General features: G+C 32.3%; 1 protein-coding gene across 8 annotated transcripts in view; it reads right to left on the reverse strand.

Moving 5' to 3' along the window:
• The window catches only part of eag (potassium voltage-gated channel protein ether a go-go), a 227,024-nt gene that overhangs the window by 56,308 nt on the left and 155,517 nt on the right, over window positions 1-15,199 (reverse strand). For 7 of the 8 annotated variants that reach the window (XM_089227725.1, XM_089227731.1, XM_089227728.1 and 4 more), the window contains 2 exons: window positions 1,415-1,515; window positions 1,036-1,168 (listed from right to left, as the gene is read on the reverse strand). In XM_089227725.1, coding sequence (XP_089083851.1) covers window positions 1,036-1,168; window positions 1,415-1,515 — 234 coding nt within the window. The remainder of the gene's footprint in view (window positions 1-1,035; window positions 1,169-1,414; window positions 1,516-15,199) is intronic. The other variant, XM_089227726.1, reaches the window with a different exon arrangement.

Below are 15,199 nucleotides of genomic sequence, written 5' to 3' on the forward strand. Positions count from 1 at the left end.
TGTATAATCGTGATATTTGAATCACTCTGTATAAATAATATGTAGTTAGTGATTGATGCATATAAAACATCGGGAAACCTGTAGTACGCAGACATATAGAGATGTGACGGAATCGAAAATCTTACCTATCAATCATACCTACGCACAGACGATGGCGAAAACCATTGACTTGCACGAAAAGTGATTAATAATGTGCATAAATTCATACCGTTAATAATTGTACCTACCTACACCACCCGTTGTGTTAAAACTACAATATCGCCGTAGTTTCCGATAGATAATAATGTCATATTATATTATTATACACAATATTGTGTACCTATTACGTACCGCTGTTGTTATTACGTATTCCAAACGAGGTGGGTAATTTGAGCCGAAGTTCAGTGCTATATTGTTGGTGTTGAGGGAGAAAAAAATGGTCGCGACGACCAACAAACGCGCTTCGTAAACAGCGCTGGTGCGTTTTCGACCGCCACCGTGTGCCTACACCAATATTCTGAATAATAATGTAATTTATTTTTTGTGTTTATGTAAAATAATATGCGTGTATACGTTGTACCTATATAATATATATAATATTAATCAGCCTGTGTTGAATTTTGCACGCCAAAAGTACAATAAATAATAATAATATGGCATCGCAAAACAAACACACCAAGGCGATCACCACGGACCATCACCGACTACGCGCGTTTCATAATGATATATCGTGAAACGTCAACGATCGAAAACGTGCGTTTTGAAAATTCACCGGCCAATATAATTATTAACATCCCGTCGTTTAAATGACGCAAACATTTTATTATTATTTTTTTTCATCTTTCCAGTAGCCGCCGATCGACGGTAGTTTTATTTAAATCCGGTCGCAGTGGTCGTGGTCGCGGGTATGGATGGTAATCGCGGAGAAACGACGTAGTGCCGTGTCACATTATGATAATTTTATTATGAACATTGTTTAAGGTTAGGTATACCGATCCGAGCCGGTTGCATCCGAAGTAGACTATAAAAACGGTACACGCCGGAGCAGATACTCACTGTTCTTTTTGTAGAGTAAGATTTCGAATTGGTCGTTGTAGTGGCTCTCCAACACTTCGTCTATTCTGCATATCGTCTCCTTGTCCGTGAGATCGCCATACATAAATGAGCATCGGCATGACTTTTGCATCACCTATGTGTGTGGCAATGTGGGAAAAAAAACAAAACCCATCCAATCGATTGGTTAGTATATTATTTTGAGGAGGAAAAATAAAATATTATTTATCAATGTGGGTGGGTATGCATCATCGTAAGTGAATATAATATTGGTACGATTCGTGGAAAATTCCACTTCCATTGAAATTATTATTAGATCGTCACCTGCAGTCGACGAGAGTGAATAATTATAGTGTGTAAGGTATAATATCGTTATACTCACCTCCGCCCGATTATATCCGGAAATCTTGCAGAACGACTCGTTGCAGTAGACGATCGGAAAATCAACAATCTGAGCGTTGGCCAAAAGGAAACTGCTATCTGCTGTAAGCCAAAAAAAAATAATTAAAAACATTACCTATATACATTTTGAATTGATAATATTATATTATTTTATAAGATGCTTTTTGTGTTTTATTTTTATTTTCAACATTAAACCTTCGTACTAAGCATACTAGTAATTCACTTTTATATTTTTTTTTCGGTCGTAAAAATAAAATATTATAATAGGTCGTAGAATATATTATATTGTGATATTTGAAAGTTATTTTGAGAAAACTATGGAAGAATCTGAAATTATTCAACATTATAACGACGTAATAATAATAATAATAATAATAATAATAATTAATTAATTAATTAATTCCGCAATTTTGGACGTAATATAGCGTGCATGGTACCTAATTAGATAGGTTATTTTTTTTGAGGTGTCAAACAAAAAATTAATTTGAAAATGCATAATATTAAATTTAGTGATAGTTATCTATATATGTATATAAAAAAAACTCCATAGAATTTCAAAAAAAACTTGTATAACTATGGGTGTGTAAGTGCACATAATATAACAGTCTAAAAATGTACTGACTGACAAATATCACCGGAAATTTATACATAACAAATATGAGACAAAATTATGTCAAATCGCATTGTGCGCGTCTTAACTTTTTTTTTCTCAAAAAACCTTATTTTGGTATTTTTAATATTGAACTAATAATATATAATTATATAAATCATAGTTTTCGAATAGAATTTAGGAATTTTTAAATTTTCAAAAATTACGTTAACTCTATTCATACGTAGCTGATGGTATTGACTTAATAAATTAACTTAATATTTATTAGTAGGCTGGGATTTATATGTAATAAAAAACCAAAAATATGTACATATATATGTAATTAAAATTGCCAAAATATGTAGTATAAAATAAAAAATATGTACCTACTAAGAAAATTTTTAAAAATATGTTAAAATTTAAAATTAAAATACGATTCTAAATAATTTTGGAATAATTACAATTTATTGTTTTTTATGTCTAATTAATTTAATTTAAAAAATATAATAATTTGTGGTAAAAAATATGTTGTTAAATTGAAATACAATTGATGTTTAATCAATTTAAAGTGAAACAATGACAAACTATATATTATTTTAAATTTTCAAAATTAAATGTAGGTAGGTGAAGATGTTTTCATAACCACGTGAACACAAAGACTGGTAGTCTGATAAGGTACTTATGTAAATTCGTAAATATATTTTGTCACATAATTAAATAAATAATAAATAATAATCTAAGATCATTAAGGTATGGTTATCGAACAGAAACAGATAAGATAAACTAAAATCAAGTTATTCATATTTATTTTAACTTACTTATTTCCTATATACATTATTATTATACACTTATAATTTTCCGAGTACCATTATTGAAATATAATTAATGTAAAACTTTACTAAATCACCGAAATTGTCAAAATTTACAAAATATGTAAAAAAAAATCGAGAATTTTACTAAGTATGTAAAAATATGTATTTATGGCGAAATATGTAAAATAAAATATGTCTTATTTTATTGCAAATCACGTGAAACGAATTTATCACTTGCAATAATTAATTTATGATGTTTTACTAAAAATTTGTATTTACATACAAATCCCAGCCCTATTTATTAGATACATCACAAATTTTAAATTTTAAAATTTATTAATTTAAATTCATCAGCAGATAAATAACAAGAAAATTGTTATTGTCATACTATAAAATATAAACAACGAATACTTAACAAAATTATTGTTCTCATAATCATAAATATCTAATCATTTAGGTTGGTATGTGTAGGAAACGCATTGTTTTGTACTTCGAATGATATTATTTTAATTTTATACAATGAATTTATGATGTTTGTAGACATTCAATACGCATTATTTGTTTGGATACTCGAGTTAAATGCATCCACATTATTATATGATTCAAGTAGTTACATATTTATTTATTTTATGTTTAAATATTAATGAGTGCATTGTGTTCCGTAAATTAATATAAATGCATGTCATGTCATTTATTGTGATTATGAACACAACTGTATAGCTATTATTACAAGAATTATATAATAGAACTATTTTTGATATGTGCATAATATATATTTGAATGTTGAAATGTTGGTAGCTAAATAATTTCCTTTTAGAGTTTTTTAGTTTCGTTGTCACTAATATGTAGTTTAACGTTCATAAAAAAACAATATTTTTGAAATGAAAAATAAAATTAAAAATGAAAAATATATAATTCTCTTCTAGTTCGTTTTTTTTCAGTCTTCAATTTCGTCTACACGTGTAGGCAACAAATAATGATTTTAAGGATAATTCGGTGTAATAAACATTATTACGACATTATAGTGTGCAGTTATAATCGTAGCATTTTGAGAGCATGTTTTTAATATTATAATATAAGATGCAGAGAATATTATGTTGATACAGGTATAATACTACCTTTTTTTCCAGTTCAAAAACTATGGACGGGTGGGAACTGTTGGCACATTTACTACCTAGGTAAATCATTAATATCTACCATCATCGCGGTGCTTGTACAAAACTTAACGCTCTAAAGTAATCACAACAAGTGAAATTCACAGGCACATATCTCTCATGTGGTATATATTTTGTATCAAGTTCGCGTGTATCTACTATAACATCAGAACGAGAGACACGCAAACAATGTTTCACACGATATAAGTGTATTGTCGACATTATAAAATGCCGTGTATACATAATATTATTATCATTTTTCAAACAGTAATATGACGTGGTTGTCGAAAGGGATGGAAATCGCACACCACTAATCACTATACTACATTATTAATAGTCAGACTTAATGCTCCTATGATTTCGTAATTTTGATTTAAGTCTCGTTTCGGGGTTTAAGGAGATTCAATACAACAATAATATTACGTACCCTAGTTAAATAATAAATACCTATTTCTCCATCTACTGCAGTTTTTGGATCAAGTATGGAAATTTCCTTCGCGACGCACACAAGCCAACGGATGATATAAATATGAATAAGTATCTCAAAGTGATTGGATACCAATCGTGTTGTTAAGGAATTCAATATGAAAATTAATATTTTCGAAGTCTGTTCGTGCGCATCGTGCGAACGTGCGAGTATAGTTGCACACATGATGTGGTCCATCGTAGTAAAAATAATATAACGTGATAACAAATTTATAAACATAATATTTAAATTTTGTATGAAATAAAATCGAGAAAGGTAGTTATACCGAATTTTTAAATTTATTTTTTTCTACATAATATTCTTAAAATATAATATTGGGTGTTTATAAATAAAACTAAATATTTCAAATTTGTAAATACAATTTAAGTAAAATATAATATACTAGGTAAAAGTCAACATTAAAACAATTATTATTTTTGTTATGAAGGACAAAATTAATATTTTGTAACAAAAAAAGAAATCGTTCGCTCACTAAAATTTCAGATTTTAATTAAAATCAGTCTCGTCGATTGCAATAATAACCATTGAAAACGCGATCCTACCGAAACGCGATGTTACTGATACACGTAATAATATTATTAATTATAATGGACGGTCGATGGATGGTATCTGAAAAACGTACAGAGAAAAAAATAATACGATAACGATATTCGTTCACGCGATCCACGGCCATATTCGCAATATTATATTATTAAAGAACGAAAATAAATAAAATTAACTCCTTCAAATGATATTATGAAAATATAATATAATGTGGTGCCCATATTGTGTTCACATTGAGCCCAGTGCCGAGTATAATATATTAATAATATGATAATCTCTTCCGGAGTGGCATAGGAGCGCGTCGTCGAGTATTTGTTTTCATTACTATATATATATGCACTGCTCTTGTCGCCGATCGATGGACCGAAAGAACAGCAAAGCGGTGTGTGTGTGTGTGTGTGTGTGTGTGTTGGACATACAAATAGACAAGTAATTGGGGTCAACAGTGGAATATTATCTCAACGAACGCCACCAGATAACAGTAAGTAGGTAATTCACACACGCACGACGATACTCGACAAGATGGTTTCAGTGGCGATGGTGTGTGGGTCACAAGTAAGACTGCGGATGGTCGGCATCTCGATCTCGGGCCTATGCGCGTGTAGAAACCGTTGGTCGCGATCGTGAGCGATGTTAATGGGTGTATGTGCGTGTGTGTGTGTGTGTGGGAGGGTGGGGGTGGAGGTTGAATTTCGGCTAAAAATCGAAATCGTCGTCTCCGGTCGGGTGTTTTACACCGCACTACCACACCAGTGGAACTCGGCGTAATAATATGTTCGTTATATACATCGGGCGGTCGTGAGTGGTGGCTATAATACCGGGGGGTCCGGGATTCTAGGCGCGACAGACTTTGGGCATACCCCGTATACAACCGGTGGAGGCGGCGACAGGGTTGTATGCGAGTATGTGGTGGGCGGGAGAGGGGGTTGCGCGAGCGATCCGGGCGTAGTAAATGGTGGAGGTGGGGCGGGGGGGGGGTGAACTCGGTGGTGGAGGCGTGTGTACGATCCGTGACGTCGTATAGAATCCGAATGACGTCACACGGAGGCACGCGCGTGGGTCAATAACCGTCGTCGTGGACCGCCGCTGCCGCCGCCGCACACACTGGTGAGCGAGCGCCGCTCCTATTTACAAAGGTCACGGCAGTGGCGCGACCTCCGGTGAAACGAAACGAAAGAACGGGAAATTTGAGGAAAGAAAAAAAAATAATCGTAGAAAAACGCTTTTGGACGGAACGAGATAAATGAAAAAAAAAAATTCCGTCTCCGCGGCGAAAAGCACGTGAACAGTGCCCGCAAAGGACTCGCATATACATATATATATATATATATACTCGTACGTATATACTATGTACGAGCGCGAAAAATTCCGGTGCGTGTGCGCGCACTCTGCGGGACGGATTAAACGACTTTACGGAAACTCTCTCACCGCCCCGGCCGAGTGTTGCCCACCCCCACCCACCCCATTCTCGTAACAACCCCTCCACGAGTGTAACGGGCGCTATTGATCTGCGTGAAACCCACTCACCCCTTCGCCGCCACCACCACCACCCCCTCAAATATCGCCCCTTAACGTCCTGCTGCCACCACTTAATAGGTTGTTTCAAACGAACGGCGTGTTGAGACTACGATTCGGCAGCGATGCGGCGGCGGCGGCGGCAGTAAGTGACAGTGCGTGTTCTGTATGTATATTAAATATATGTGCCAGCAGATCAATTTTCACGGAAAACGCATGAATGGGAAAACCTCGACGGCGTCACGGCACAATGATAATAATAATATATATAGTTTTGGTCACGAGAAAGGGAATTTATTATTAAATATTCATTTTTGTATAGTCTTTGACCCCGAACCGTCGAGTGCGTATTAAACTGAGTGCCGCGACAAAATAATATTTCACAATCGCGATCTATGTTACATAATATGCATATATATGAATGGCTGGGTGGGTGGTAATATCGTTGGCACCGTGAAATCCAACGGATAATCGTATTTATTATGTATAGCGTTTTCTAGTATGCGTGACACAGGTGGCCGTCCGTTGAGGTGCATGATATATTATTATTATTACTATTATGGGAGGACGACGTCGATCCATATTGTATATGACGCGTATATTATGATCGCGATGCGTGCAGCTGCTGTGGTACATACTCATGCCCGGGCTTAGCCACGGCTGGGGTGGAAAAAACGTTTTGGTTGGTGGAAAAGAGGGGGGTTAACCTGGTTTGAGAACCGCGTAGTGATGCGTATTACCGCGGCAACCACCCACCGAAAGCAAGATAAGTCATTTTTAATCGTTTTATATGTTTTTTTCCCCCCGTCAAATGCAACCGGTTAAGTCGGTCATGACGATATTATTATTACGATATGGTTCAGTCTGCACAGTGTCAGCGGGAAAACGCTTAAATTAAACTATCGAAAGGTAGCATTATATAAAGGTAGGTATCATGACATAGTCTCATTATTCTTTTATAATCGTTAAACGTCTTGAATCGATTTGTCCGAACTTGATCATTTCAAAAGAATACTTTCAGAAAATCTTTTTAAAAATATGATATTCTTTTTTTTTTGATGCACATAAGATTATCTACGTGGTGATATATTATTATGAGTAACTATATATAATAATATTATTTTGTTTTCGATTATCATTTAAACACGATCGTTGCTGTCAAATCGATTTGACTTCTCGTGACATCCACTTCATATAGGTAGTAAAATATTGAGTAAATTATTACTGATTTTACTATTGATTTTTGTGGTTATAATTTGCATTGGATTATGACTTTTCAATAGTAATTTGTTACTCATAGAATATTAATTGTGCCATATGAGTAATTAAACGGTTGTCGGTAAACAAATTGAAACCAATGTAAATAAAACAGTGTGCTGTGTACACATTGACTTCAGTCTGTATAGTAATATCATAAGTATTCTACAGTTAATGATATTGTTTTATTAGTAAAATATTACATTATTACACCTCCCATCAACATTTCATAGTACCTGCTCGTTATGACGTGATCGGTGACCCGTAAACACAAAATTCATATGATTAGAATATTATCAATTAATTATAATATTATTATGAGCCCAGAAGAAACTTTTCTTTTCGCTAATCGGAAAACAATTTATTGTTGTGGCGTTTTCGTTAACGACAACAACACCGCGTATTATTTACACTAATGTAATCGGTAGCCCACCCATTATGATGAGTTCCGTTTGTCGACGAGTCTGTTTGTTTGAATTTTTATTAATACGCCAGTTGTTAGTACGTAGAATTTATTATAACCGCAAAAATGAATTATTCAAACTTACATCAAATATTTATTCAACGGTGAAATATGTACACAAGCTCGTGTTAATTATATCTTGCGCAAGTGTTTCTATTATTATGTCTGAAACACAATAATATTATAGTATTGTATCGAAAATTAAAATTTTAATTCTGTTCATTTTAAGCAAAATAGTTGCGTTCGATTAAGAATTAATACATTTCCACTAACTAATAATAATTGTTAACGAATTATTGGTTGTTGCTGAACAGACATGTTTCGAAAACGTTTTTAGAATCTACAAACTTTACCCGCTAGAAGACTCACGATGTAGTCGTCTCAATTAATTTGAAACAAAATATTTCTCATTATCGAAATATTACAATATTATTGTGACCAATTCTTTTCTGTAGTAAAATGTTCGTAGAAATTACGTGCACATGAAATAATAATAATAAATGTGACGAATAAAGCCGATTTATTTTTGATCTATAACACAGAATAGTTACTTTATGTGATACCGAATTTCTGATCGTGAGAATTATCTTATTTTAATGATACCGAGAAATAATAAAAACACCAAAATAAGAACTTATGGTAATTAAAAATCTACTTCTAAAAACTGTCAATCATTTTGTATCCGTTTTGGATTAAAGTTCGTCATAATGATTGACGAGCATTGCTATGGTTTCCTGAATAATTATTTTTCATTTCGCAGCCACTTTCTATAGGTACTTATACATAATAACATTGAAGCTGCAACTTATTTTCCAACATGCCTTTTTTTTCTTCTAGCGACAAGCTCCAACAACAATTGTTATTTCTAAGTACCGTATAAAAGTTTATCGGTCGTTAGCCTGCAGTTACGATTCTCCGCCACTTAAGTGGATTAATCAATTCCAGGTGGGTTACAGGTGACGCTCGCCAACTTTTTTTTCTTTTCTGTAGTATTGGAGAGTCTCACGTTATGTCCGTTAACAATTCGGTCGATACGAGCCTTTCTATCACATAACATTGTTTTTCATCGAAGAAAAACGTCTTTTCGTCATGTCATACATTAATGATTCGTTGCATAAAATAATTTTTACAGCACGAATAAGAACGACTAATAGTAAAATCATTAATAGTAGATATTTATTTTGTTTAAAAAAAAAGCTCGAATATATTGAACTATTACAAATAGATAATTAATAAGTACAAATGTACTATATAATAAATTAAAAGCTAATGGCGTGATTTAAATCAGACAATAGGATTTGTATAAAAACTGTTATGTTTTGTAAGGTGAGAATTTTACATGCTGTGGACTTCCATACGTACGCCAAATCGATTCTTATCATTATTTACTTCAGTGACGGTGTCAGCTAAGGCATAATATTGCCCTCTGTGGCATATTTATTATTATTATCATACTACAGTTGACACATATATTTTTTCCATTTCTGCATAGAAAGTCTTGCCATAATATGGTCGTTATTTACTCAGTCGATACGCGCCTTGCTATCACAGAATATTGTTTTTCGCAGAAAAGATACTACTTCTGGTAATGTGTTCCAGTGAAAATTTATAGCATATAATAATTTAAAAATATGTAGGAGGTGGATGAAGCAAATCCATCAAAATTTCTGATAAAATGTTTACTTCACTGTGAAAACGTTCGTATAGCTATTACAATTAAATTATAATATTACATATGAAAGAAGTCCAGTTGAATTTTTATTTAAAACTTACTATAATTTTTAATATTATTTTTAGAGTCAAAGACGTAATTTAGCTGAGGCAATATGATTTGTACAAAAAATTTTTGTATTTTTTAAGTTATACAACCTACATGACGTCGATTTTTTTACGTTTACCAATAGATCCTTATCATTATTTATTTCAGTGACGTCGGTGGACAAGGAATAATATTGTGCTCTGCAACCGATCTATTATTATTATCATACTTCTCCATTGTGTGCTTTGGTAGTAAATGAAGAGGATATCATTTCCATATTCCGAAATCCGTCGTGATCAATCATTCTTATAATTATTTTGGAGGCATTTACTGCCGCCGTACTTCCCCGGGATTGTTTGGTTGTTTTGCAGTACCCACAAATGTTATTGCTGTACACGTATAGACATCCATTGTTTACAAATTACAATATTGTTATTATGTTCACACGTACCTATCTAAAATCTACATATTATTATATAGAAACCAAACTCTGGTTTATCGTACCTAATATCGGTTAGTACGACAAGATCGGTTAGTCTAACTGAAATTTATGACCAATAACGTACTTACGGTTATCGTATATTATTATACAACATAATACTATTATCATTAATTATCATGGTCGCACTGATATCACTTAAACTGTTACATGGTTGACTAAGTAATGAATTATTAGTGGGATTACGGCCGAAAAAAACAATACATTTTTTGCTGCTAATTGTTTATAATTTAATGTGTAAATAAAAAATATTAAAATATACTTAATTTATTATTATACAATATGATTGCAATATTTTGAATACAATACTTCATAAACACATATTATGTCAACACACAAGTCTTTAGATAGTGCTAAAAAATGTAATATATGATAATATATTATATATAATACCATATTACGATTTTTCAAAACCACTCAGAAATTGTACAAGAGGATTAAAGTTTCAAGTATATTACAATATGGACCACCACTTACGAGTGCATATTTCATGGTGAAAACGTCAAAAAAATAATAAATTGTTATAATATTCAAAACTTTATACAAGCTAAGTTAGTTTTAAAACTATTTTCAAAAATATTTAATTCTATTTGGTATACAATAATAATTACCACTGAAATTAAATAATAAATTCCACATTAGATTCTCGTAACACGGCGCAACGTGTAGGCAATTCAGGTGCACGAATGCGTGGAGTAACGCCGCCACGATCAGTATAATAATATTTATATCACAATAATAAATCTAACATTATTATTATTATTATTATTGTTTTATCCATGACCGTGTAAATGTGCCAAGACTGACTGAGAGCTCTTACGGGAATACAGTCGTGGACGTCGCAAAACCGTTTTCAGCCAAACGTCGCTGATTTTATATTGTTATTCTGTTCGAAAATTATCATACGACATTATAATAATACTATTATATTATGTGGCTGATGTATTGTGTTGTTTACCACACACTCTACGGTGTTTATATATTATTATTCATTTCAGAGAGTTTCCCGCCTCATCAGATACAAGTGTCGCCATAATATCATAATATTATTAATACAACGATAGACTCTAGTGGCTCAATAAAGATGCGTCGGTTTCTAGATTACGCGGTCCTTCGGCGATATCATCATTAATCATCGTTATTACCGCCAAAGCATTTTTTTTTTCAGATCAATACAACAAAGGTATAGTTGACTCATTATGTGCAACACAAGTGATTCTATAGTGGGTGTATTATGCAACGGGGAAATGTTTGAAAATAATATTGATTAGGACCATTCGTTGTAGCTATAACGTCACGATTACCATATTATTATCTAATAAATAATGATTTGCGATTAAGTATGTGTAATGAAAATATCGAAGATATCAACGGAAAATGTGGTTATTCAACTCTCTGACGTTCTGTATTTGCTTTGTAATGGGCCAACCCCATTATTTTCTATACCGAGCACACTGCTCGAAGATACCAAATACGATTCAAATCATTAATTTCTTGATTTCTAAATGTCTAACCTCTCAGTATAAGCGTTATAGATCAAGTCGTTGTAATAATATGAGCAAAGACATATCAATGACGTCATAGTGCAGTCGTATAACGACAGTTTCACCCAACCTAATGACGTATATATTCTTAAATGACCTATGATAATGTGTGTTTTATGTTAAACGACTATCGCATAAACAATAAATTATATTCGCATCGCATGGATTGTATAACATTATATAATACGCGAATGTGAGCGCAAAACTATAATACTATAGGAAATCGTACACCATCGCCTGTCGAAAATTTTCGTTTGAAACACACGATTTTCATTTCTTATTTTTTGTTGTTTATGTTGTTGTTGATATTTGTACTCGCATATATTTTTGTACTTGTTTGTTTTCCGCTTTGTATCTGGTAATCTTTTCGATGTGTGACGTTAAAAGTAGGTTGACTTCAAATCGAAAACAAACAGATTATCAACACGCACCCCAAGATAATATCTTGTATCATATTATTGAAACAATTTTTATACATTATGTATTTAATTGCAGTTCTATGTCACACTTTAGATCACTAATTTTTTATGGCTATTTTTTTATACGACATCAGTAGAACCTCAGGCGAAACATTCAGGAAATACGTTTGGTAGTATACGTCTGTGTATTGCGGTATCATAATAGTTTTAATTAAAATTATTTTATAGAACAGAGTACTGAGAAAATTCCGTATACGTTATGTTAGCTGTAAACTGTCTTTTTCTAAGTATATACTATCAAATATATATCACTATTATTTCATGAATATTGTCTTGTTCTTTTATGTCTTAAAAGTTAAACAATTTCCTTTACTAGTTCAAAAGAGACTTCAAGCTTATTTTGGGTTTAGTATTGCCTGCTAGTCTCTATTAAAATATATCAAGTACAATAGGTTATCCGTCTCTCTCTTTTTTTTTTTAAAGATTTCAAAATTCTATTTTTATTCACCGGATACGTATTTTTTTCTGTGCACACCATTAACTATGACACTAATGAACTCTTATTAGGATCTAGACTAAGAATAATGCAAATGAATAACGTAGAACCTCTTTTATGTTATTTTTAATATTGTGACTACCTACTGAATTATTTTATGTGTTTTATTTCTTTCTTTGTATTATTTTAAAATACGTTTTTTTATTATATTATTGTAATCGTTTACCACTGGGCAATCTGATAGTACATAATGTAACAAAAAAAAATTTAAAAAAATACGTATTCATTAATTAATATATTTGAAATGGAACCGAACTAGACATGACTTGATTTTTCCGAATAGAGATGTTTATGTTCGTTCTATATTTCCGATAAGTCCCGAGACCTACACTTTCCTTAGTACATATGCCGATAACACACTAATTTCAGCGTCACACAAGGATTCCGCTACTGCTTGTTGAATGATCAAAAGTCACCCTTAATATGATCAAACTATGGACAAAGCGGTGGAAAATAAAAATAAATGAAAATAAGTCTACTCATGTAACTTTTACAATGCATAAATCTGTTTGCCCTCCTGTCACTTTTAACAACAAAGTAATTCCCTCGTCAGACGAAGTAAAGTACCTAGGGTTAATATTCGACAAACGCCTTAACTGGAGCTAGCATCTTAAACAAAAACGTAAATTAGTGAACTCTAGACTGCTTCTTCTGAGACCTCTATTAATATCAAAACTTTCTCTAGCCAACAAACTTCCAATATACAAATCAATAATTCGTCCGGCTTGGCTTGATGGCATCCAACTATGAGGGCCAGCAAAACCATCTAACATTAAAACCTTGCAAACATTCAAATCCATATGTCTACGCCTAATAACCGCTGTCCCTTAATACGTTACCAACAAAAACCTCCACAGAGACCTTTATATTACTAGAGACCTACTCCTTTGGTCTCTATAGTTTGTGACAAATATTGTTTTTTGTTTAATATCTTATAAAAAATGTATTCATTCTAACATATTATTACTATATTCAACTACATAATATATTGCAGTCCGTATTAAACGTCAAATAATATGCAAAAACATGTATTGATATCGAACATTTTGTAAAGTCACAGAACTAATTTATATAGTCATATTGCTTAGCATAAAGCCTAATGAACCAAAAACCAAACAAATTGTTGAAAAAAAACCCTCTAGTGCAAAAAAAAATGTTGAGCCCTACGCGTATCATACATACCTATTATGATATTTTCAATTGTGTATGATAATATACAAATACAGCACGTTCAAAGCCCTCGTGAACACTTACACGTACGAAGTATTACTGTAACGTATTTCAGTCTGTGGTTTCCACGAATTTATTATATTATGCCACTAGTTATAATATTAACAGTGCGGTTGCATTGTATAACTATAGTAATAATCACAAGTGACCGTACACTCGTGACCACGTCGTGTACAGTCTTCGGTGCATTAAATTATACGTTGAAAACGGATCCATATTGACTGTATAATATTTGTTCGATATTTTATCGTCCTGCTAAAATACGACCACAACGATTCAATATTTTTTGAGTTTAACTTGTGATTAGATGTGATATTATATTTGTGTCAAAAGTCTGTTTATACTACGACGAAAAAGTGCGAAACTACCGTAAATCATATCAATAGATATTATGCTCATGATCAGACATAAAACCAAAACCAAATATTGTATTGTTATTAAATTTTGTTTTTCGCGTAATTTTAAAATTGTTGCGGCCAATGCAAGTGGAAATGTTGCCACTCACAATAATATGGGTAGAGTATAAAATATTTGCGTTAAATAGAACAAACAAGTTTACTCATGAAGTTATTTTCTCAATTTTTCTCAAGTTATTTTTCCAATATTTAGGGCAAATAGCCCGGCTAGGGTAAAAATAAATTGAATCTAATATTACACAACAATGCACATAGACCTATACACTATTTAGTTCTTGTTGTATATAATTAATAGAAAGTTACCTAGACTTTTTTTATGCTATTGCTACCTGGTTAAATATATAAAGTAACAAATTCAACGAAGCATAAAATATGATTTTATGCAGCAAACTATGGAATTTCAACTTGTTGCATAAATAAATTAATGTTGTTTTTATTTTTTTAGAGTGAAAACGTAGTGCAGCACAATTATTACTGCGATCATAGCGTACATTTTTTTTTTTTTTTTTAAGTAATAATTAA

The sequence above is a fragment of the Diuraphis noxia genome, unplaced genomic scaffold (genome assembly GCF_037042655.1).
Source record: "Diuraphis noxia isolate RWA-SAM2 unplaced genomic scaffold, SU_Dnox_SAM2 contig0004, whole genome shotgun sequence".
NCBI lineage: Eukaryota > Metazoa > Arthropoda > Insecta > Hemiptera > Aphididae > Diuraphis > Diuraphis noxia.